Source organism: Emydura macquarii, unplaced genomic scaffold, assembly GCF_026122565.2.
Source record: "Emydura macquarii macquarii isolate MOO-44397 ecotype Brisbane River unplaced genomic scaffold, CSIRO-AGI_Emac_v2 contig_1692, whole genome shotgun sequence".
NCBI classification, from domain to species: Eukaryota; Metazoa; Chordata; order Testudines; family Chelidae; genus Emydura; species Emydura macquarii.
Window position 1 is genome coordinate 2336873 of NW_027131829.1, and position 26512 is coordinate 2363384.

Genomic DNA, 26512 nt, shown 5'->3' on the forward strand with positions numbered 1-26512 from the left:
ACATTGTCTAAGGCTCTAAGAAACACTTGAGAACTAATAAACCTAACCATATTGCCAGGCTAACTTTGCATGTATTATCAGCTGGGACGACTTTCTGTCTGTATTGACTTCTGCAGGTTACAAAGTTGATATTTAGCAACATGCGTTTTCATTTTTATGTAGTTTTTAGAAGTCTGATTCTAGGCCTCTGAGCAAGAGCTTCCCCTCACGTCCAGTTAACAAAGTGGGGAATAGGTGTATGTCACAATATCCCTGCCAATCATTAAATGTTATACCTCCTCAGGTGGGGTCATTAAATTATTTTCACCCATCCCTTCCTCCCGAGTTCCTTTAAGAACAGTTTTATATGCTTCTATAGAGTTGTGCCTCTGAGATTTGTTGGCTTCCTCTGTTTGTAACATGGTTCAAAACTAGCAAGTTGAGAGTGCATAATTTTGCATCTTCCCTGCCTGGATAGTATCTGGGAGTCCTCAGATTCACACTTGCCAATTGCCAGTGGTGGAATTAACTGCAGCTGTTGTAGTACCAGTTCTTCCATATGATAGATCATTGTCCACAAAGTTCCTAAAACAGGACAACACTGTGCACAGTGGAGTTATAAAATGACAGTTACAAGATATCAGCTCCTTGGCAACTACCTCAGCAGCTGTTTTTGTAATGCTGATAGGAAATCCCGAATTGCTTGCATGAGCAAACATTTCTGTCAGATGTCCCCATTAAAGTGACAGTTCACAAGTTTAGTGTTCGAAGAGTACTGTCCTGAAAAGACTTTCATAAGGTTAGAATATATCTTTTCTTAATTTAAGTATTTAAAATATTAGATTTAAAATAAGAAAACATACTGGATATATCAAATATCTGCCATCAATAGGGCTGCCACCTCTGAGCCTGTTGACGTTATAAAGCTGACCATTTAACACTTGTTTGGCTCAAAGAATACATATACAGATTCAGCAGGGGCATTTGTCCCCTCATCCCTATATCTCTCTCATGCTGACATATCTTTTGGCAAACAGGTTTCATTATTATACACAGTAATGGCATGTTAGCCAGACCAATAGCCAGCAAACACGAAAAACAAACCAGAATAGAGCCCATCAGTTGCCTAGCAGCATCTTCAGAACTGAAAGCGAAGAGTGACTTTGGGAGGTAGTTTGCTGCCAAGATTGAATAAGGGTGGTTTTGTCATGAGCAACATCGTGGCAATTGTAAGCCATTTCTCCTTTTTTTTCTTGGAGAGAGAGGAGTGAGGTGTGGGTGTGCGTAGGAGATGACTCAGGGACTTGGGCTAGTTGAAAAGAAGTTAGATCACCAATAAATACCTAGTCAGTAAACTCAGAACAGGAACAAATCTCCATAAAGATACAAAATAGGAATATGACAGGGGCTCCCGCTGATTGTCATTTTGAGACATTGAAAAAGTGCTAAGTGAGACTGAATAGGAGAGGACTAAGCACAGATGAAGGATTCAGAATTAATCAGAAAAGCAAAGCATGAGATCCAGAACAGGACTGTGCGGAGGCTAAGTGGAATCTAGAGAGGGAAGAACAGGTTTTCCCAGTGGTAGTGAATGCTTGAAGCCAACTAACCATCTCAGAGGAACAGTGCGCTGTCTCCGCGAAGTTGAGAATCTATTCTGTTAGAGGGTGTATAGGATCACAAAAGCAGTTTGAGAGAAAATACTCAATTCAGGGGTAGCAAAACATTTCTGTAGTAACATGGGATCATGGAATGGAAGAGGTTGAGAACCAGTGAGTAAAATACTGGCTGAAATGCTCTGAGCAATCTGGAAAATGCAGATAATCAGTCTGGATGGCTCAGGTGATCTGTTCTTGTCATATAAATGTTGATTCTACAGAAGTATTTACTGACTTTGCCTAGAGAGTACCTGCCACAGGTTTATGCCTGAATAACTTTGCCATTGTCCAGTTGCTTTTGTGAGCACAGTGTCATAATTATAACGATCTTTCAACATTTCTTTAATAGATTTACCTATTTTAAGTATTTTTATTAGCAGCACATGGATTTTCTTAACTGCTTTCTATGCAGCACACAGAAATTAATGTCTTCAAGAAAAATATTCAAGGTTCCAGTCATGTTAAGCTTCTCTTCACTAAAAACTGCCTACATTTACACATAGTATTGCAATTTGAGTAGCTAGCAACCCTGAAGTTTGTAATAGTGTTGGTTTAAACAGTTCCCACTCAATTATAAATACCAGATCTAGCTGTTGACTTTCATATGTTTTGTACAAGAGAATATTAATCTAGTGCCTCTTAGAGATACATGAATCAGAATTTAGTATCTTGCTGTGCTAATCATTAGCTAACTGATAACTTTGTCAGTGTAACAGTTGTTAGTGTAAGTTAATACCTTTCTGCTTAGTCAAATCATTTTGGTTTTGCTTGTTTGGTTGAGAAGGGAGTTTTGTCTATTAAAAATATGGGCCTCTGGAGTGCTTAAGTATATTTGCTTCTCAAATAGTCTTGTGTGAGGCTGAGGCAGCTCCTTTGTGCTCTTTTGATGTTGCCATGGAAATAGTTAGCTACATTCTGTCCCATATAGTTTCTTATACTGTGCTCATCACCATAGTGTCTGAGTGCCTTCCAGTAGTGTGCATGAAGTGACAAACACGTCATGTTTTGCGTGTTCTCTCATCCCCTCCCCTGAAGACGTATGTGCAGTAGAGTGTCTTGTTTTGGTAGGGTGTTTTTTAAAATATGTATGTTGCTATGTATTTGTTAGAAAAAACACTGTCAAGGAAATGTCACACGCTGGGGCCAGACGGCGGTAAAGTTTGTGATGGTCCTTCATTCTTGCAGGGGGAGGAAGGTGTTAATTTCACTATCTTGGACCAACCCTTAGGAAAGTTCTGACCCTCATACAGATGAGCTACCCTTCTTGCAGAGTTCCATTGGGCCAGAGGAGCAAAATTTTCAACCAGTCTTCATCTAAACTGGCGAGTGCCTTGAAAATAAGAACCAAGAGCTTGAACTTGATTTGAGATTCTGTGGGAAGACGCTATAGAAAACGGAGAATGGGTTTAATATGCAGGTGATCATTTAAAGGTGACTTCGCAGCACCTAGTGATGTGTCTCTTCTCAAGTCGGTTACCTAGGTGGCTCAAATATTTGGTGGTTATAATTGATGGGGGATGCATTGAGGAAAGTGCAGCCTTATAACTTCAAGGTTCCTTGCTTAAGTCAGTTCATTGTTCAGTTATTATAGAAGGAACTAGTAGTATTTAGGTTTCCTAATACTTTGTTATAAAATGGAGACCTTTTGCCAGCGAGGGGAAGCTCCAACACCTTCTTTGCATGCAATAGGGAGAAAGCCCTGGGCCCTGAGAAATGCCTTTTCTGTTTCCCATGAAATTCCATTCAGTTTAGTTGAGATACTGTGGAAAATCATTTTATTTTTGTTGCTTGTTATCAGCAACATTTTGGCATCATGTCAAAATAACTGAATATGAATATTCTAAAAGGCCAGACATACCTGCCTTCGCAGCAGCAGCACACACTGCACTGGGAATCCCAGGAGCAGACTGCCTCTCTGGTATCTGGGGAAAGAGCCACCATGCTGGGCTCCCTTAGATAGCCCACTGTTCTGGCCCTAGCACGTAGCACCTCGTAACCAATCCTCATCTTTGGGCCATGAGCTCCTTCACCAGAGTTCCACTCCTTTCCCCAGGAAAAATTGCCTTCGCCAGCTGCCCCGCTAATATTCCTGTAGCTCAATTTGTGCTGAAGGTTCATGGTTCAAACCTTAGTGATGTTGCATGGAGTGGGGAGGGGGGGGGGGGTGTTACAGCGGCACATAACAAAGCATTTTTAGCTTTTTCCTTTTATAAAGACCTAGTAAATTACATATACAACTGTTAAAAGAATGCTATTTAGGTTGCAAAGTCAAGCACTTGAAAGTTAGAAAATGTCAGGATTTAGGTTGCCTGTGCAACCTAACTTCTGCCCATTGTGCATATGCATTATGATAGTTTTTATATACAAGATTGCTACTAAGTCAGTACAAAAACTGTGTATAGACGAGGCCTGGTTTTTGTACAGGACCCTTTTCTCATTCAGAGCACTGGGAGAATGGTGCTAAAGGAAAGAATTGCCGTTGTGTATTGATTGAAGCTTTTATTAACACGAGTAGATCAAAAGTTGTATAGAGAGCAAGGTGGAACTGCAGGAAGAGAAAGAAGGTCTTGTGATTAAGGTAGGTGAATGCTTCACAGGAGAAATCAGTTCTCTGCCTGCCTCCCATCTTTTGGTCCACAAGTCACTAATGCCACATTCTACTTCAAGTGATTGCTCATGTCCATTCCAATATAGGTGAGCGCATGCCAGAGTGCACGGTTCCCGGAACTTTTTTCCCCTTAGCAGACCCCGTAGGGTCGGCTCTGGTGCCTCCTGGAGCCCCGCGCACATGCTGCGGTATATGAGGCGCTGCTCAGTTCCTTCTTTCTGCCTGTGACGGTTGCTGGAACAACTCTTGCTCTTCGCAAGTAATGGGAGCTGTGGATGCTCATCACATCTGACAGTAAAGTAGTGTGGTCTGCCGAAATGAGGCCAGAGGTCCTGAATTCTAGTCCTGGCTCTGTCACTGATTCATTGAATGGTGTCAGGAAAGTATTTCTCAGCTTCCCATGTGTAAAATGGAGGTAAAAATACTGTCATCTCACAACGGGGGAAAAAGTTTGTGAGGTCCTCAAATACTAGAGTGATGAGCTCCCTAGAAAAAGACCACGAGGCAATGAATAATTTAGTACTTGTTGCTGCTCTGCTGTGAAATAAATAAAGCATGCATTATGAATAAGGTTAAGATTCTGTCACAGGTATTTTTAGTAAAAGTATGGACAGGTCATGGACAATAAATGGCTCTACGGCTGGCCAGCTGATCAGCGGCCCCAGGGCTGGCTGGGGCCGGTCAGTGATTCCAGCCTTGCCCTAGAAGTCACAGAAAGTCACGGAATCCATGATCTCCGTGACCAAATCGGATCCTTAATTATGAATTATGAGGATAAAAATATTAAACTGCTGCCTTATTCCCAGAGCATTGTCTTTCCTGGGCACTAAATGAGGCAGAGGACTTGTAGGAAAAGAAATAGTATGTAATGAAGAACTGTATCAAAAGGCATATCTCCAGCAGCAGAATTAAGGTTGTGAGGGCAGCCTAAATTCTGGCATATTCTAATTTCCAGGTGCGTGACATTGCAACCTAAATGCTTTTAATAGATTCCTGTTTAAAATTAGGAAGTAAAGATACTAGAAAATACAACTTTGAAAATTTCCTATTACAATAGCTGTCTCCATTACTGTGTCAAAATACATGAGCTATTACAGGGCCCAAAGGGAGATTTGACTTGATGCATCAGGTCTGAGCCCCCTTATGCGAGCAGAACTACTGGCACTGTTGTTTGGTTAATAATGTACAAGACCCTTCTCTTAATGATGGAGTATGGTTTACTCCTGGGGGAATTCTGTGCCACTGCACAGTGCAGAATTTATGCAGACTTAATGTCCTGTGCAGAATTTCCTTTTTCCCCGTAGAATTACCACTGCAGAGCTGCTGGCCGCCATTAGGGGCTGCTGGAGTCAGCAGGGCCCAGCTCACAAATAGACGAGGATGCCAGGGGGAGGGAGATGGAGCTGGAAGATTCACGGCAGCTGCAATTTCCAACACACCCTGAAGGAAGGAGGCGGTGTGCAGGAAAGTCCATACAAGCCCAGGACCCAGCATCAGGCTGTTTCTCCCTCTGTGGAGGGAGGGGGTGCAAGTCTCTAGGTTACAGTGGAAAGGGGTATGGATGGCAGGGCTCTGGGGGTGTGGGGAAGGGTGCGAGTTGCTGGCCCTGCGACTGGGCTCTGGGGCGGAGGAGGTGCAGGTGTCTGGGCCTGGGGAGGGCCCCGCGGCAAGGGGGCAGAGAAACAGGAACTGGGTTGTCATAGGGGTTTCTTTAACTCTTGACTCCTGGGGGAATCTTTTCTGTCTGTATTGTTGCAGATGTGCTTGCTGACAGGTATTTTGAAATAAATTGCCAAAATAATTGAAACTGACATGATTATGTAGTGTTATTTTGACAAATAAAATATGCAGAATTTTTAGTTTTTTGGCACAGAATTCCCCTAGGAGTAATGGTTTTGTGGATCCTCTGAACACAGTATACTAAATGAACCATTATTCTTTTAGTGACATGAGTACATCATAATGGAGAGAAATATCGTCTCTTGTCCTAATATTAGACATGGTTGTTCTTTGGGCCTGTCAGAGCCATTCATAGTACAGTAAAATTTTGCAAATGGCTGGTTTTGGCCACAGATGAAGTGCCCCACACCCCTGCAAAGTAGTCTCAAACCCACACAGCCATGGTTTGGCTCTGTACTTACCAAGTATCAGCAAGGTGCTCACAATTGTACAAGACACAAAGGAAGACCCTGCTGCTTCCCCGAAGAGCTTATATTCTATATAGGCAAAAGAATACTCAATACACTCCAAATAGACATGCATGCCTACTGTGGTATGCCTCCCAGGTTATATGACCTTCATTGCAGGGTTTTGTGATTTGGACTGGAGCTCATGCTTGGGCTAGATCATATCTGTGCACCTTATTAAAAAAGGTTTGCCTTTTTAAAATCTGCTTCTTTGTGTTTCACTGACCACACCAAGAGTTAATGAAGTAAATGGTGCTCTTCTGAACTCAGTAATACTGCTTCTTGTTGACCAGCAGGAGGAGGAGTTGAATATCTGAAGGCTTGCCCTGCAGCAAGAATGGACTGTGCCACCCCGCCACCCCCCGTTTGTCCCTTACTGGCAAGATGAGAGAATCGGAATTAGCAGCACATTTGTGGTCATATAAGTATTACAGACACACGAGTCCTAAGTGCTTGCAAAATCCTTATATTAGAATAAAAAAATAAAATCTCTCTGCAGCGATGAAAATAAAATCCTTCTTTACTCTTTCAAATCTTATTTTAGTGGCAGGGTGGCCTAGTAGTTAGTGGTCTAATCCCAAAGAATCATTAATACTAGTGCTCATGCATGACTGTGACAGCTAGTTTGGCTTTCAGAACCACGTTGAGTTTGTGGCATGAGTAGTTCAAAACTTCTGGGTTGTGCAAATTCAATTCAGTTAATTGACACAATAAACATAGAACCTAATGATACCATTTTCAAGCACACTACAGTTTTCAAAGCTACCTTTAGACAGTTTTGCTTCTTAGCTTTCACCATGTTTCCAAGTTTTAATACTTTTTAAGAACATGCAATTTAGAACTCCCTGAAAAACACATCTGATCTCCAGTTTTGTTTTAATTAGTTGTATGAGAATTAACAAAAGCAAAAAATCTTCTGTACTCAATGTGTTCATCTTCTGTTTTATAGTATAGCTATGCACATTGGTTATTTTTTAAAATTATCCTGTGTGGAGAAGACTTATGGTATGAACTACTAATGCACTTTGTGGCAGAAATCCTAGACTCTTGGTATCAAGTGGTTAACAGAAAGTCTACTTAAGAGTGGCATATGGCAATCAGGACCAGGTCAGTAACCTTTTGCTGAATATGATGATGATCATACCAGGCATTAAAGGGTTTATAATGAGACCATATTTGATTAAGTGGCATGAAAACCTGATCAGGAATAGCTCTCCTGATATTTTCATGTATGCTAGCTGGAACATCCTGATTTTTATATTAAACCTAATTTTTTTAATGGAAGCCATCAGACATTGCATATTACTATAAAAATTATTTACAAGACCTGGTGGGATCTGAGTTAGTTCCCATGGGGTATCTCATTTTTTGAACCTCTAGTAGGTTAATACCAGTCAGTGTTTCAGTGCAAAACGTTGAGGGGATATTTTTATCCATTAGCTGCAATGGTTCTCACTGATATGTTAGAAATAAATCAGCATAATATTAGGAACACAGGAATTGCCAGGCTGGATCAGTCTCGAGGTCATCTAGTCAAGTATCTGGTCTCCGACAGTGGCCAGCACCAAGTGCTTCAGAGGAAGATGCAGGAACCCTCCAGTATCAGATATGGGGGTAATCTGCCTGCCCCCGACAACAGGTCTCATCCTGGTTAATTAAGAGAGTGGCTTAAACCTTGAAGCATAAGATTTAATATCCCTTCCAAAATTTTTGTTGAACAAAAGTCATACTAGTAAACGGTATTAGATAGTTTGCTAGTGACTTTATTTATTCCTTTAAGAAATAAATACTGAATTCAGAGGAATTGAAACACCTACTGAGACTCTGCAAGGTGTCTTCCTTCAATCCATTTCCTCCCCCCCACGCTTGTTGGACTATCTTTCAGACATTTGCAGATCACTGAGCAGATGCAGTGCCTCAGTAAGAAATGTAACTTGCAGTACAGATTTAAAGGATGAGCAATTTTCAGAGGTGTGGAGTGAAGTCCTGTTCTTTTGCGGGAGAGGACCCCAAATCTTTGGCTTTCCTAACCAGTTCTGAAATGCCACTTGCATTCTTGAAACAAGGAAATAATTAAACATCTAGCATTTACTTTAATTTAAGAGATTGACCTTTCTAGAGTATAGCTCTTGAACATTATTTGCTTTTCCCTTCCTCCATTGGGAATTCTGCAGTAAACCTGTGCCAGGGCGTTCCTATGCCCTATTGTGGTTTAGGATTCATAGCAAGGAAGATGTGACCAATCTGAAAGACAAGGGATCGTGACTTAGTTCTGGAGATGCTACAACTTTTCTGTTTGTTTGGGGAGGATGTAAGATTTTGTCTTCTGTATGATTTACCTTCTGGAGTGAACTAGTTGTTGGTGTGGTAGCTGTTTCAATCCTAGATAGCGATATAACAGCTTGAGTTCCTGCACTTTCTTGAAAGGTCAACAGCAATCCCTTTGAAGTGGTACTGGCCTATCTAGAAATGGTTCAGGGGAGGAACTAAAAGCAGATCTAAGGAGATAACCATTTCACAAGCAGTCATAGATTTGAGTTAAGATCACATGGTGTGAGCTAGCCTATGACGCGTTTATTTGTCTTGAGCTGGTCGTCAGCGATCCTTCACTTTTCCCCTTTGACTGTTCTCTGCCCCGTTCCCACCAGGCTCCACATGGCAGTCAGCGTGGTTAGATGTGTTTTTGTTCCCAAGCTAGTCAGTACATTTCTCTGCCGTCAGCCAAAGTGGCTTACTGGGACATGCAACAAGTCTCTCCTAGCTCCTGCGGGCTCAGAGCTGGGGCGCCAAATGCTGGGCTTCTACCTGGCAGCATGTTGCACTCCCCCTAAACCATTGGTCATGCCTTTATTATTTGGGCGATCGAAGCAGTCACCATTGCACCTAGTTACAGTTTGTGCTCAAACTCTGGTACCTGGCGCTTGCCAGTCAGACCCCAAGCTGCTCAGCCTGATTGGCCAGCTGCCAGAAGCAGCAAGCACTCATGCCTAATGAAATAGCATGGTTACATTTAAACCAAGGCATCACTCTCCCTTCTCTTGTATGAACACACCATACCTTTATGGGATGCCCTTTAAAATATTTTAATTATCTGATCTGCACTTTTTAATTTGAAAAAATGCTGCATCGTTTAAAATTGATTCATCACCAGGAGCTAAATGTCTTCCCCCACCTGGTAAATCGTAGGTGAGAGCAGTTGTGAAAACAATCAGTAGTGGCTCAAAAGTGAGCACCTCTCATCTCCCCATTCCACAGGAAGAAGTGTGGCAGTGGGGCTGGTTGGAGGGGTGAGGAAGAAGCCGTTAACCCATCCTGTCTGCCTACTACAAACGGCCTATTTTCTGCCCCTAATGGTTTCTGCCTAACAAATGGTGTTTCTTTTTTACAGCGTTTTGATCCTGGACTTGTTGTGGTGATGGTAAACTTAGCAGTGGTAATTTTTTATTTTCAGACTGAATTACTCCTTTGTCATCAGTGCACCAATATGTTAGGCTTACTTTCTCTGTTGTAGCCTTCATCCTTCTGCTTGGTCTTTCATTTCCTTTCCTTTCTTTATGCGCACTTGTCTGATCCTTGTTCATTAAAGGGTATTGCTAAGAAGGGTTGTTTCTGTTTGTGTTAGAACTGCCAAAAAATCAGTTTAAACATAAAATTAATACTGTCCAAACGTGATTTTCCCCAACATGACGGGCACTAGCACTTGCTACTGCAATTTATGAATTTTAAAAACTTTGACTGCCTTAGAAGGCAAAAGTACTGATTCATTGTTTGTATACAGGGGTTTACCGAGGTAATAAGTTTGCAGATAAAGATCACGATTCTTGCAGAAGCAAAACAAAAACTGGAAAACAAAACAAAAAAATTCTTGTTCTCAATCATTCTATTGGGTCTACCGTTTACCAGTAAATCCCTGGCTGAGACGTTATGAAAGTGATATTACACCTAGGAAGTCATTTTTATAACCTGTCTTTAATTTGGTCCTTTTGCTAAAGATTGCAGTCACTGCTTACTTATTATACCATTGGGCGTAAGAGAGACATTTTCAGGGTGAAAATTTTACTGTTAAATTCGTACATGAAAGTTGCATTTTAAAAGCTATTTTGGGCTAGCTGAGATGGCTTAATAAATATTTTTATCTTTGGACTTGTAATGTGCCAATATAAACAATCTCTGGGCTTATGTACTTAAAAACGCAGTTAACATTAAAGACACGTCTAAAATTACTCATACTTATTTCCTTGTTTAATTATTAAAAATACATGTCTTTAACAATCCTTAGGGTCTCTTTGATGTCCCTGTGGAGTTGGAGATCCATGGATTAATAGTTTTTGAAGGAGCTAAAAAGAGTTTCCCTTGGAGTACAGAGAAACTTGATGTAAATCAAAGGCTTTTTTGAGGTGGTTTTAAAAACTAAGCCTTATCTTGTGCATGTGGATTGAAATAGCGTCTTAATTATGGCATGATTAAAACTGTAGAACTTTTAGCCCAAAGGTATAATATGTGTATATGTGTGTATAACAAAACAATTGTTTACACCGACCCAAGAATAATAATAAGGGAAGTAAACATTCTGTTTTTTTACTCAAGGTATGCACCGGATAAGGTAAGTATTTTTCAGTGGGCTTACATCACAACAAACAGCGCAAGTTGTGATGTAAAAAAGCTGTGGTAGTAAAGTGCTTGTCTGCCCCATTTTGCTTTGTTTGGCTGGTTATGAGTGGATTAAAGATATGTAAAAATCTCCAGCATAGTTTGATTAGTTCAAAGTCAATTTTCTTCGCAACTAGTCCTTTTCACAGCTTACAGATTACACAGTAAGTGATGGAACAGTTCTTAGTGGGAACATTAGGAAGCAGTTGTGATTAAATACCTGTTCTGGAACTAGTGTTCATTTTCTGATGAAAGAATTCTGGCCTACCATGGCATCAGTTAATTTTTTTGACTTAGTAAGGTGTGAAACTTGGTGGGAGGGAGATTTTTTTCAATTTTTACTAAGTCTTAAGTGTCTATTAATGTGGTTGTACAATAAATCATGTTTAGTACTTGTTTTTCCACTGGTGGGTCAGGAGATCAAGATTATGATATAATAGTGTCAGAGTAATGAGGAAAAGTTCATTTTTAGATCCTTTTAAACTCCTGGTGCCAGGACTTGGCAATGTTCAACATTAACCACAAGTTCATTTTGCATAACTGGTTAATGTTCTGAGAATCCCAGTAACAAGCACCGGAGAGCTCATGAGTACACTTAACCATAACAGGTTTGGAGCTAAGAGAAGCAGGTTTGGATGTAAGCTGTGAGAATGGCTTGTGTTTGGTTCACTGTAGCTTTCTGGTCTCTGCACTCCAAGGCAAGATCTCTAACCACCCAAACCTAATGTGTAAAGTGAGCCCATGTTGGCATGGGCTTGGCCTCTCACCTTGTTTGTGTGTTCCTGTTACAGGTAGAACAGATCCAATCCCTATCGTCGTCAAGTATGATGTCATGGGCATGGGCCGGATGGAAATGGAGGTAAGTTGATCCTGATCCATCTTATTCTAAAATGCATTGCTCAATTTACATTTGCTCCATGCGTGCAACTGGAGAGTGGTGTAAAAGTAAGAACTTCGAGCAACAAAGCTGGAGAAAAGCCTAAAATCTGCATTGTAGGAAAAGTTTTCTCCTCAAAACACATCCTCTAGTCACCCGTGGTTACCTGATTTTTGAGGCCTGGAGTCTTTTCTGTAATTCCTTGACTGTGAGAGATGGATTTCCATAAAGCTAAGTCCATCACTGGCAGTGGATGTGTCTGCTGGGAACCACCAGCATGGGAAAGATGAAAGAACTGTTTTGTAGACGAAGGGATGACAAAGCAAGGAAAGTAAAGCACAACGCTCACAAAGGTTGTGTTTTCAAACAGTTGAATAAATGACAATTTCTTGGCTATTTGGGTACCACCAGGAATTTCTAGGAGTAATTGCATCTGTTCTTGTTGCTAAGCTTGATTATGCCGAAGATGCCACTGAACGGAGGCGTGTACTGGAGGTGGAGAAAGAAGACACCGAAGAGCTGAGGCAGAAGTACAAGGTACTTAAATGAACACACTGATGCCTGAGTTTCTATGGGCCAAATGGGAGAGACTTAGTTCTGCTAGGACACAGCAGTCTGGTCATTCGGCACTAGTTAGTTTAGTTAGTTTACCCCTTGCTTGTATAAAAACTTGTGCTTTGCTGATACCTTTTTCTTTAATATAAATGCTGTTCTGCTGAAAAGTGTTGTACTGGCTGCATTGCCAATTTAAGGTCCTCTGTTTAGTCACAGAACAGCTACAGCATGAGCAGCAGCAATGCAAGCTTTCACAACACAGCCCCTACCACTGTGCCTCATCCCTGACCTGGAAGGCCCATCTGTAAAAAAGAAGTGTCCGTTTAGTAGCCCTTGGCCTTTCTGCTGAACATGCCACCAGAGGGCTGATTAGTGCAAAATCAACAGGTGGAGTTTATATTAACATTTGTCAACTGGGAAACAGAGTAGATCTTTGTATTACCTCTGATTCCCTCAGTAGATGGAATATCACTGTAATGTAGCATAAACGCTGTTTTTATTTAGAAGTCAGCACACTGCTCTGGTGTACTAAACATTTATTGAATGTTTATATGCTGCCAATAAACAGTCAGTTCTGAAGCAAGAACTTTTCCTGTTATGTAGTCTGCAAAAGCCTGTGTGTTTAGCAAGCCAAGGAGCTGCTGTGTTTTTAATAATAAAATTGGACCACCCTACTGGCACTGAACATGCTGCCTTACAGTGTATCTGGGTTCAGGAGCAACAACTAACTTTCCTGTTTTGAGGCCAGTGGATAGTGTGTTGTCTCCAAGGTATTGTGCTGTTCCATATCCCTTCTTCTGCTTACTTTCCTGTGTAGCACATTAAATCTTGGAGAAGCTTGCTCATTCAGCTGTCCTGGGACATCAGAGGTGATGAGGAGGAAGAAAAGTAGCAGATGCTAGAGTTAAGGCATCAATTTTACCTAAAGTTTGATGCTTTTGGGAGTGGTGGACAGAGTTCCAACTGCATCAAAGTAAAACAAAGCCATGTCAATTATAAAATATTTATCACTTCATTGGTGAGATAGGTAACACTGAAATTAGTTTATTCAACTGTAATAGCTGTATGCTCCCTCTTTCATTGTTTTTCTTTACTAAATTAAGACCGTAACGTGCCTGTTACACAAACTGCTGTGATATTTGATCATTATAAAAAATGAATGGCATGTTAATTATATTTTAAAATGACTGTAAGTTCTGAACTGAAGTGGAGTTAAACATGTCTTTTGTCATATTTAAAAGGATAGTTTGTTTTTAAATGGTCAGATGCAGATTATGGTAAACAGTATGTTGTTTTGTTATGTCCGTTTGGCAAATTTCTACTTTAATATAGTAAAAAAGTCCTCGTCTTTCATTTTGGTGTGTCATGCTGTCTGACAAAGCATTCGCACACTGCACAAGGAGTGGAGTTTCAGTGCAGACATTAGCAATGTGTGACTAAAAACTGGAGTCTGTTTTCCTGGGTGGTGGTTTCCCTACAATATACCCCAAGTTGTGCTGCCAAGGATCTGCAGGCAGCAATAGCTGTAGGCTACAATTTATATCTTCATTACAAATTGGTGGGTAGGAAGCCCTTCTCTTTGAATTATGTGTAATGATGTCTTGTCTTATTCTGCATTGCCGTTTTTATAGCAGAGTTCTTAGCTAGAGTTTTTCTTATTATCTTTACAAATGCAATTGAATGCATGTGTTGCTTTTGCAATTGAATGTGTATTGCTTTTGTAACACTTTTAAATCTATCTTTTTGCCAACATTCAGAGCATGTTCTTTAAGAAACAGTTATCGAGAGCGCTGACAGTTTCTCCCAACAGATTTGTTTTATTAGCATGCTTTGTCGCTAGGCCATTGCATTTCTGAATTAATCAGTGGAAGTCTTCCCAAGGACAATTGTTTCACTGCTTTAGCGTAAGCCATTATGTAATTGCCAACTGTGGCCATATTATTATTAGCCGTTCATGGAGTCCCAAAGGAATTTTAGATAGCTCTCCATCCAAAAGTGAAGCAAGAAACTCTTGTTTACTTTTTTCCCTGGTGTAGATTCTGAACAGGACTATTTGAAGAATTATATTGTTTGCCCACAGGATACTTTTTAACCTTTTTTAAACATTTTTATTCAGAGGAGGAAGTGTGCTCATGGCTTCAGAAGCAGAACTTTAAATGCTATTGTTTTCCAAACCTCATGTTGTGTTGCTTTCCTTTTCTAGTGTCTTCATATTGAACAGCTCCCAACTGAAACCCTTTCTTTTTTCATTATCAGTGGCCTTAGATAATAGACACATTCTTCATATTGAAGCTGGGACTTAGATGTTTACCTAAATGTTCAAAATCCCTTTTAAAAAGAAATCCTAATACCTTGTAACAATAAGGTCTTAGTGAGGATTTTTTCCCATGTGCTCTAAGAAATATTTGAACTTAATCTTGCAATATAGTAACATGTCAAGCTGTATAATGCTCACCTTTAACAGTTTAAAAAACATAATTCACACATCAGGAGTCAATTTTTGTTGCTGAAAATTTTAGCCAGTGTATTTAGAAGCAGTTTTGCAAGTATACTGGTGGTTTTTGTATTTCCTATGTTTTCTGTTCTTCAAGGATATTAGCATAAGGACTCCGAGCTCATCTGCACCAGGTGTTTATTCCCCGTAAAGAATCATAAGCTTGTTTAGTGACATCATAACTGGTTTGTGGTAGAAAGGATTGAGGTTACAAATTTAACTTCAGAGCGGGAGCAAACAGCTGGTGCAGATGAAGTCTGAGAAGGTTTCTCTTCTCACATAAATAAATAAATGCATGATTATCGCAGGGCATTAGACTCACTGTAGTTCAGAATGGAAGCTTTGTTTAGAAACCCCTTCTCAATCTTGAAGTTATAATTTTGGCAAAAATAATCTTTCAAGATGAAAACTGCTTTGAGCATATAAAGTGCTGTAAAAATATCAAGTACTCTTAAAAAAAAAAAAAAAAAAAAAAAAAAAAAAAAAATCAGGCCCTATGTGTCTCAGATTGGGCATCCAAAATCAGTGGACAGTTAACATTTATAGCCTTAATCTCTGTTTCCTCAATTCTGTATCTGTAAAATGTGGGTAATGCTATTTTTACTTGACAGAGGTATTTTAAAGATAATTTCATTAATGTTAGTGAAGAACTCAGATACTAAAGTGATGATAAAACCCAATGAGACAATTACTTCCATATTTAGAACAGGTTTTGGATGTTGTGCAGTAAATAAGACATAGGGTTACAAACTGAATGATGAGGATAAAAACAAATATTGCATAGCTGCCTATTCACTGTGCACCATCCATCCTGTGCACTGACTGAGGTTTCGGTCATGAAAAGATTTAATCATAATGAGGCCTCATTAAGTTGCGACCTTAATGTTCTTTTAATGTCATTTTTATGTATAATATATAAAGCTTGATAAGCAAAATAGAATGCGTGTGTGTATAAGCACATTGTGGATGACATTTGCAGGTCAGGATTGAGGGAATGCAATAATCTATCCACCGTACTGTAGTTGATGGACATTCAAGAGAATATCTGGCTTCCTGGTTCTTACAGCTATGGAGAATCTGTGTCAGATCATTAAGTGAAGCTACTGTTTTGTGATGCAACGTTCCTGGTTCAAGTTTATAATTAATCAAATGAGAATAAGCTTTCATTTGAATTGTGCTGGGTTGCATCCCTCAATCCTGAACTCCAGTGGCCATTTTCTTCCCTGGATACACTTAGGCATATAGCACTCTGACATATAATAATCTTAATATTTCTTCCATTATTTTACCCTCTCACAAATCTGTAACAGCTGAAGAGAGTTGCTTTGCTGGGGAAGGTTGGTGGCCACTGCTCACTATGGACAGGACCCAGCATAAATTTGACATGATGTTTTGAACGGTGTAAGCCCTAGAAGTCCACATGCATTGGCAGGCACAATTTCAGTAACTTCAGTGGAGTAGTGCCTGCTTATTCCAGTGGTGAACTTAGCCCAGTGTTTCTAATTTAAAACTGATATTTCGAATCCCTTAGCTGGTGGTTAAAAAGTCGATTGTTACCGGGAATCCTTCGTGAAATCGAAATTCAGTTTGAGCACTAGTCTCTCATGCTCCAGTATTAGTTTTAGACGTAATAACTTCACTAGATATTAACAAAAATGCACATATACATTTGTTATCATTCAGAACATGATGAAAGTACAAACTAATTGGCAGTCTAGCCAACTGCAGCCATTGCTCCCAGACAGAGATTTTTATACTAACTTTGAATGCAGGACAGAGGTGGGTTTTTTTTTTAAAACAGTGAAAAATAGGATTTCATTTTCGGAAATGCCAGCAAACCCTACTCTCTAGTGGTGCTAAAGCTTGTGCTATAATGCAGAAATTTGCATTAGACTTTGGATTTCATTTTATGCCGATTAAGTTTTTGCAGGTACCGTTTCCAAGGTGTTACAGTGCACTTTCACTCTTCAGAAAGCTTATGGTTTGTTTTATCCCAGTTTTTAGTAGTTACAGTGAATATACCAGGTACAATATTGTTGATATTGCGTGCTTTGTCCTGTAACGTATGGGAAATAAATTCTTCAATATATGGTAGTACAAAAGTTTCCAATCAGTCTTGCTTGAAATAAACACATTCTTTTCAGCTCCTAAAGGGCAAAACTTCTTAAAATCATTCTTGGTTTTGGTATTGGTATTAAATGTACCAACTGAAATAATTTAGTCTGTGAAGTAGGATGGTTTAGGCCCAGGGTTTTAATTAATCACAGATTGGCCTTTCATTTCCAGTAGAAGGTCCAGCTCAAAACTACATTTCAGAATAAATACTGCGGCCACTTTGGCTAGCCATCAAATAACTGGTGACCAAATCACTGATGTATAGTACGAAAGCTGCCTTGAAGGCTGTTCCCAGCAGACCCTGAGTGGAGCACCATGGAGTTAAACATGGTCTTTGCAGTGGGTTTTGAGCTGTGAGATTAATTGGCTTGATTAGGATTTGTATTATGAGAGGAGAGAACCTGGTACAGTGGGCTCTATCCCAGTGCAAAAAACAACCATCCTCTGAGCTTAGACCATCTGTTGTGATTGATTTGTCTGTCCCTGCTACAGAACTGCAAATGTTTGTTCCCTCTTCTAAATGGTAAATTCCTCAATGAAAGTGCTGTTCTGTACAGTGGTGAGCATGTGACTGATTAACAAATAAGGCATGCAGTGCTTTATAAGAATACTGGTTTCTGATGTGGCACATATAAAGGCCAGATTTTTAAAAAAAATTATTAATTAAAGTCCTCACGTATCTTTTAGTTTGTAGGAGAGCCTGGGGTGTACCATTACATAGCTCTCAAACAAAGTTTATACTTCAATCAGCATCATGTTAAGGTTTTCATACAAAGGCTTTTTTCCTTAATGGAAATATACAGCTTCATTGTTTATTTTACAGGACACTTAACGATACTTAACGATACAATCATTAATATTGCAGGATTATGTCGACAAAGAAAAGGCAATTGCCAAGGCCCTGGAAGACCTCCGAGCAAACTTTTACTGTGAACTCTGCGATAAACAGTATCAAAAACATCAAGAGTTTGACAACCACATAAACTCTTATGACCATGCTCACAAACAGGTAAACTGCTGTTGGCAGTGCAAATAAATACCATGATATTCTCATTGCAGAGCTCTTGCGGGTTAATATCGTGAATATCCCTCTCTCTCCAGGAGTAGCTGCTTGCTGCATTGGTTGTGATGTGTCCCATTGCCAACAATGGAATAGTCATTGAAAGAAATGTAACTGCTTGCTTCAAATGGCTAAGCTTTGAGCTAGCCATGTTCAGGAGCAGGCTGCAGTTAGACTAGATTAGATGGATATGAATGGTTCCCACTGAATTCATCCATGCTTTGGAATGAGCATTGGCACTTCTGAAGTCCAAGTAATAGGCCCTATGGCAAGTTCCAATCATTGGGATATCTTGTTTCACATACTAGACTGAAAATGGAATAGAAAATAGTGAATTTGGGAGATCATCATAGGTTTTATCAAAAGAATGGCCACTGCAGCAAGGAAAAAGGCATTAAAAGTAATATCCAAGTCCTGTAACTCCACTGAGTTGGCCAATACTAAACAATTTTCTATGTTGAAACAGACTGAATTTCAAAAGGCAGCCTGTGTTGTTGTGATATGTATAGATATCTTGCTGTACATTTATTACTAAAAGTTCAGGCCTAACAGTATCTTCAGACACTTTTGACTGATTACTGAGTTTTAGGCATTGCATAACTTTCTGTTTTAAATGTCTTGTCTATAGATGGATCAGGTGGGTGAGGTAATATATTGAACCAACTTCTGTTGGTGAAAGAGACAAGCTGAAGAAGAGCTCTGTGTATCTCGAAAGCCTCTCTGTCTCATCAACAGAAGTTGGTCCAATAAAAGGTACTACCTCACCCACCTTCTCTTTTTAATATCTTGGGACCAACACAGCTACAACAACAACTCTGTGTATAGATATAATTTGTCAGAGGGAAGAGTTTCTTGTCTTCTGTAATATTACATCTAATAGAACATCATTAATTTGTGCTGATGGTTGGGGGTATATTGTGGATCACTGGCTTTTATAAAAGAGCAAGTGAGAGACAAATACAATTTTAAAACTAAGAAGACTGCATCACAAAATATACTTTGTTCATTTAAGTGTAGAATTTGATGATACTTAATAAATTCAGTATATTTTTTTAAAAAGTAATGAAGTCTCAATAATATAAGACCCCCACCACAGCACTCCTCAATTCTCAGAAAACAATAGCAAAGAATCGCAGTGAATTATGAGGTTTACAGGCTAACCAAGTACAAATTAGTGAGTTTCAACTGTATCATGGAAAACAGCTATACAAGGGCTATTTTGACTAAGTTACTAGACACACAAACCTGCTAATAGATGGAGTTGTTGCAATCTTCTGATTTAATATAGTTTGGACTTTTCATCAGTTTGGCTGAAATTTGAGTGCATGGCATGCATTAGTATGGCAGCTGGAAGGACCCGTTTAATACCATATCTTTCAATATGATGATATCTTATTAATGGCAGCTCTTGATAACCGTGTATCTGAACAATTAACAGCAGAGAGATCTACAGGAGAGTGACTGAATTGACAGTGTATGTTTCAGCCACTGCTTAGAGATACTTATGAAGGAAAAACTGACCTGCAGAGCACAGGCCAACCTCATGCTGGTGGAAGAACTGTCCACCTAGGTGTGCGAGAACAAGATGGCAGAAGCAAAAGTTCTTGGGGAAACTTTATGCTGGCCCAGTCTTCTCATCCAGACAAATGGATTTCTGCTTTTGGTGATAAACTCTTTGGTGTTGGTCATCTGAATGGATGATACCACTGGATAATCTGCAGCTGTTACACCAGTATTAAATGGGTCCTGGAGCTCATGAGCCTTCAGATTTTTTTGTTTTTTATGGGAAATCATCTAATAAACAGCTTGGCAAGTCATCTATAGAAAGTTAAGGACAGAAGAAATCAAGCTGCATTTAGGAGATTGGCTTGTTCAGCTTGTGCAGTGTTAAAGTGCAGGTGATCATGTTAGAAGATCTGAGTGTAGCAGTGAACTTGAAACTGCCTGGGAATAATTGAAATTAGATAACTATATCTAAGCATGGCCCATTGCCTTTATTAATTACAATTGAAGGTGAGGTCACTTCTAATAGACAGATTTATCCTTAATTCTGAGATAGCTTTTAAAGTACTAGTCTGTGGTTTTGATGTCACAGTATAAGGTATATTGCCAGTTCAGATTTCCTAGAATCGTCTTTGATCAGTCAAGGAAGCAAAGTGATGTAAAGAAGATCAAAGCAAATATTCTTCTTGAACATTGACTTGTGCATGTGATTATTAAGAATGGTGATTGACTTATTATTGTCTGATTCCATAAAGCGGAGAGATTCCAATAGGAAAAGAGAAGACTCAAGGGGAATTAGATTCTGATACAGTTCAGGTGAATCACCTTCTGCCTATTTCCAGAATATGTAGAGGACAGAGATTAAATAAAGCACTTGCAGACTTGAATTCCTAATCCAGACTTGCTTTGGATCATTTTTCTTCTCAACTAAAACTTGAGTATAAAACATAGGCTGAGAACTTGTATTTTCCATTAGCTTTATTGCTGGGAAAACAAGACCCCACAGCATCATTAGTGATAAACATGCCAAGCTACTATTGTCACTGGAGTTTGGTATGCCTGACAATATCTGGCAGCAGTGAACGGATGTATGAGAGGGAGAAATTCTTGAGAGTAACTTTAGTTTACATTTTCCATAATGTAATTCCTTTGGGAGTAGTCTTTGCTTTAAGATGGCAGTTTGGTTATTTCTTAAACTGCTCAGTGGACATTAGTTTATTCCTATTAAATAGATCTTCCATCCCTAAATCCCCTGCTATTCCCAAGATATAAAGACACTGTCTTGTATTCCAGGAAGGAACTCAGGATTATTGCGAATCAGGGACAATAGGTAAGTGTATTGATCCCTACCCAGTAAATTGTGGACCTACCACCAAGTTGTCAACATTAAAACTCTAAAGGGGAAGTCCTGGTTATGTTGATTTGTTAATGGGGGGATATATTTGACTTCTCTAACAGCACAACCAACTTCAGAACACCAGGAATTCTCTATCTGGAAACGGCAGTTTTTCAGATTTTGAATCGTGCATTAAATTTTGAAATACATGTTCCTGTTACTGCCAAAGCCCATTGACCAGTTTAATTCCCTACATTTTTAACCAGAATATCTGGGAAGTAACACTTAAAGGCTTTGACACTTTGTCCTTAAAAATAAGGTTAACATTTGAAAATAAGAAAAGATGTAATGGATATTTTAAAGAGTATAACCCCATCCTTAGAGTAATAAATTCCTCTGAGGAAAAGTTTGAGAAGACTTCTTATGGCAACCTATATGCATACAGAAGGGAGAAAATGACAATAAATTAAGCCTCTTTGTGTACATTCAAAGTGCAGTTAAAAAGGGTTATTACCATAGATATGTCAATTTTGCTTTGTACCACAGAAAGCTACTGTCATTTTTAATGGAGATTTTTAAATGAGGGGAGAGCTGTTAGGTTTGGCAACCAGAAGTAAATGGTAACTTGCGAACTGCCCCAGCTCTGAAGCTGTAGACATCCTGACGACAGCCTTTTATTACAAGTTCAGATTAAAAAAGAGAGGGTAGATGAAAGAAAAACTTTTGTAGTGGTTAGCGGCTGACTTAGGTTAATATAGAAGAAGAACCCATCATAGAATTCATTTTAACTCAATGCCATTAGGCATTCTAGGGAGCTCACCAAAACCCTTGTGTTTTATGGAGGTGGCAGATTTCTTTTTCTGCGGTTACATCAGTCACCTTTGAATTAAACCAGTTTTCTGTGGCTTGGCATGGTGCATGTAGCTGTCTAGCCTCTGAGGTGAAATATTTTTTATTTACATTAAGAAGCAAAAATGGACTATGTTCTGCTTTCGTAGGGCCCTATCCCTATTTTAATAAGTCATGGAAGATTGATGACCATCAGATCAGACAAGGATCCTCCATCTTCTGAATTGTGTATGATCATACACTACAGCTTTTCAAAATGCCTGACCCTGGAACCCTCTTAAATCTTACATCATTTCTGCACTTTTTTTTAAATCATCCTCTCATTTGACTCCAGGAACTTTTAACTTCTGTAACATAGCATTTATCATGCTTCATGATACTTGTAACATATTTCCTGAACTCTAATATCTACTAGTCAGTTTTCCATCGCCAGTATGCCGAGTAAGAGGGAAAGCATTTTACTGGTTTTGTTGCCCTCCTGGGTAAAATTGTTCAACATGTAGAAAACATTGTAGGTGAATTCGCTTGAGGATTTGGGCTGAGCCAACTATAGGAGTTCTAAGTTTCATCAGAATATATTCCTAGATGTCTCCCTTGTTTACCTTTTTCTATTAAATAGTCTCGTGACATTTTGGAGATGTAAAGTGCTGTATAAATATTTACTTATGCCTTGTTTGGATTCACCTCTTAATTTCAATTGATTTACAAGAAGTCATAGGGAATACATTTCCATGAGGAGCTCTGATTGCAAAAGGAAAAAACTTAACAAAAGTGAAATTCTGTAGAAGATTTTGTCCATGAGTCAATCTCTTATTTGTTTCAGATGCTGGAAATGAGTTTGTGTATGTAATTTTCTTGTGCTTGCATTACCATTCAATTTCATGATGGCTTGAATAATCTGAAGCAAAATCATGCATGCATCTCAGTTGTGGAGAGAGAGGAGAAAAGTTTACTCATGCTCTTTCGCATGTATCTGCTTTCAAATAGAACTCAAGTGCAGAGGACTTCACACAGTGAAGAGAATATCCTGAAGATACTCAATATTGTATGTTATAAAGTAGAAACTCTGGCAAACAGTAATTGATTGCTCTCAAAACGAAACAAGTATCTTGGAACCAACTGTGGGGGAAGAGGGTGTGTGAAAGAAGGGTTATGAATAAACACATTTTGGAAGGCTATTTTGTTAGTTCTGTCAATGCACTGATGCTCTTCCCTCTGTGTCTCTGCATTTTATTCCATATATAAAATGGGAATTTTTTTAGCAGAATTGGATCCCCCACTGGTCTGGGCATACAACAGAACTATGACATAGTCTATGCAACATGTGGAATTTGTTGCTTTGTGAATACTAAGAATATCTGCTTCTTGAGGGACAGTAGCTTTCAGTGTCACAGTGTGTGTATTCCCTTAGCCTTAGGAGTAATTTTCATAAATTGAAAATGAGATGTGAAGGGAGAGATTGAGTTGAAACAAAAATCCACTTCCGTGACACCTTGTCTGTGCCACCACTGAAGTCTAGTCTAACACACGAGTTGATGCAAAAATACCTGTCTTGTTAGATGAGTGTGAAATAACAAGTACAATGTTATAATCATTTTTCTGAAATGATACACAGAACCTCTAAACAGATGCACAATGACTGACAGAGAATGTAGTTCTCTCCCGGAAGCTTCTATAATACAGAACAAACAAGAGAACCCGGGTGAAAGATTCAGAAAACCAGTATCTGCTGGCATATACTGAAAAGTACACTGATTTTATTTAATAGCGGTTGGCAGAGCGATGAAGGCAGCCTGGGAGGAGTAGGTGCTCTAATCAGATCATACTGTTGCATGAGTTGCCTTCTGTTTTAAGTAAATCTGCAAATTTCAGTGCAGTCCTCACATGAACATTTTGGGGCCCTCCCTTTTGAAGACAAGACTTGCCATGGAATACTCAACTATCCTGAGCTTTGAGCAGGGGGTGGGACTAGATGACCACTTGGGGTCCCTTCCAGCCTTCATCATCTATGATTCTATGATCCTGTCCTTTTAGGACACTGCACATGGAGCACGTTTCTTTCTGCTGCGTGGTGCAGTGGTCTTTCTGCTCTACTAACATTTATCATTTTCCTTAGTATTTAACACCAGTTAAATGGGGTTTTAATCAATGAAATTGTGTAGGCTGGTCAACAAAAATTGGTCAGAGAATTCATTTAGCATTGGGCTTGAAGCTAAGAAACAGTGCACTTTAAACTTCAGTTCCCCGTTTTTTTTATTATTTGAGTTCAGTGTCAGGGAACTGCTTTTGCAGACATTTTCTCATCAGCATCTTCAGGGACCTCAGTTACATGGAAGCATTTTCTTGATCTCCAGTTTCTTCTGTCCTAAGTGTTCTAATCTGAAAATAAATCCTCAGCAGACTAAACAAATTGTTTTGGTCCAAGTGTCTTTGTGCCGTAATAAGATAAATATCAGATTAAATGGTGTAAAGTAAACTTCAGCCTGGAATGTTTTAGTAACTTAATGAGTAAGAATTCTGATTTTACTATTCCTTCTTATATACTCTGCTGAGCAGCTGTTTGCCTTGACTCACTCTTCTTTATATGTCTGTGATGGGCATATATCCAGAATCTTGTATGTAGCATAAATTTAAAATCATCCAGGAATGCAGCCTGTTTGAGCTAGTTTGAGAAGTCTCTGGGCATATTTTGTAGAAATGTTAGTTGCTTTAAGTGCCGGGATCTCATGGCGTCCTAAGACACACTCCTTTACCATGCTTCTCTCTCTACATCAGGTTACTATGGTAGCTATCGAGCTCTAATAAATCTGTTCTGATCATGCCACATTGAAATCAGTGGGAGTTTTGCCATTGCCTTCTGTGGGCACAGATGCAAGACCTAAATCACAGATGCAAATATTCACAGTCTTCATCCAAGATGAGCCTAGTGACTGTGGATGAAAACAGCACCAAACCCATGGGATGAAGAAGCATTTCAAAATGTATTGTGATGTTCTCCTCAGTCCAGTCTGAGTGCCTTATTCAGCTGAAGTAAATAAATTCCGGTAGAATTCATTTCAAGGCCTGGGGACTTGTGTGTTTTTTGACTGGCCAGTTTGTGCGATTTTGTGAAAGTGGTCTCTCAGTATAACCATTACTGCAGTTTAATTAATAAAGTGATGAATAATACTCTTAGTTTAATACTCTGAACTTTCATTCTGAAGTAGGTCACTAAGTGTATTGCTCCTTGGAAAGCATTTCTGGTTCTTTGGAAAGCCAGTTCCTCAAATGGTGCCTTTTTTCAGGAAAAAATTATTTCCTGATCTCTAAATCCTCTTACAGCATGGAATTGTAATTTGGTTTAGTAAAGCTCACAACAGAAAAGTCTCTGTCATTAATCAGTATTAAAGAAAGGAGTGATGTTCTTGTTGATGAGCATACACACATTGCAGTTTAGGGACATTCGAATTAAGATGAACATTTGTTTAGGGATTTTAGAGGGGGAAAATGTTTGCTTTAGTATAAGGCAGATTGTTTATTGAATAGCTTTCTCTGAAAGTTGAGCCCTTGCATGTTGAAAAATTTAAATTGGCATCCCATAATAATGGATTCCCTTAGAATTAGGCCTAGACATTTTTGTTTTTCCCTAACCCAATTATTTGTTTGGGTGGGTGGCTTTATTAGTATTGTAATTCCATTGACTGATCATCCATTGTTGCGTTCATAAGTGCTACCTAGTTCAGTTCTGGACTTGGAAAGGAAGGGCTAATTGTTCTTTCCATGTCAGGACTTTGTATAAGACCACTCCACAAGTTGCTCTGCACTTACCAAACTGCCTGTGAACCAGGACTTTTGGATCTTGTTTCTATAGTAATTTGTTTTTAGAGGTTTACAAATTGGTCTTTTGTTTTTTCCTTAGTTACTTGTATGCAAGTAAACTTGTTAGCAATTTACCTAGGTTTCTTGGCATTTGACTACTTCCAAACTTTGTTTTTGCTTGAAAAAGCATCTTTCATAATTTACTAATACATATTAGGTCAGCCAGAGAAACTAACTACATAATGTTCCTCATTTTACATCTCATTCGGTACAGTCCTGGAGAGGGGTGGTACAGTGCTATTGTGGGAGAGTTTAAAATGCTAAAGCTATGTGTTAGATCATCCTCACATCCAGCTAATAAAGTAAATTTGTAGAGTTGCTGAATTACATTAAGATTAACATGGCCATAGTTTGTTGGTATTAAAGGAAGTATGCACATGTTCTGTAGTCCAGTATTCACAGGTTACAGTATCAAGAACATACTGTAAACGAATGTCCCAGTGCACTAATATTTGCTTAGAATTTCTCGCTGGTTGAGAATAGTTGACAATACACAGAAGTTTTTATTTGCCGCCGCCAGATCGATCTTTCATGATTGATTGAGCAGTCAGTGAGACCCGAATAAGTCCACCCCCTCAACTAGCGTAGCCCTGAGCAATGTGAACAGCGCGCAAAAGCAGTCGACGGGAGTTACGCAAACTACTCTGCGTGGTTTGCGTAACTCCCGTCGACTGCCGCTGAATTTCCGGGTAAGTGTGAACAAGCCCTTATTCTGAAGGTTGGGGGAGTACAGTTTTTAGGACACTGTAGGTTTGACTCTTGAAAACAGAGTTGTTAATTACAG

At 39.3% G+C, this 26512-nt stretch overlaps 1 protein-coding gene across 1 annotated transcript in view; it reads left to right on the forward strand.

The window, feature by feature from the left end:
• The window catches only part of GPATCH8 (G-patch domain containing 8), a 79360-nt gene that overhangs the window by 43089 nt on the left and 9759 nt on the right, over window positions 1–26512 (forward strand). Inside the window, 3 exon segments of the mRNA XM_067556270.1 lie at window positions 11873–11940; window positions 12409–12495; window positions 17988–18131. Of these exon segments, the coding sequence (XP_067412371.1) occupies window positions 11873–11940; window positions 12409–12495; window positions 17988–18131 (299 nt within the window).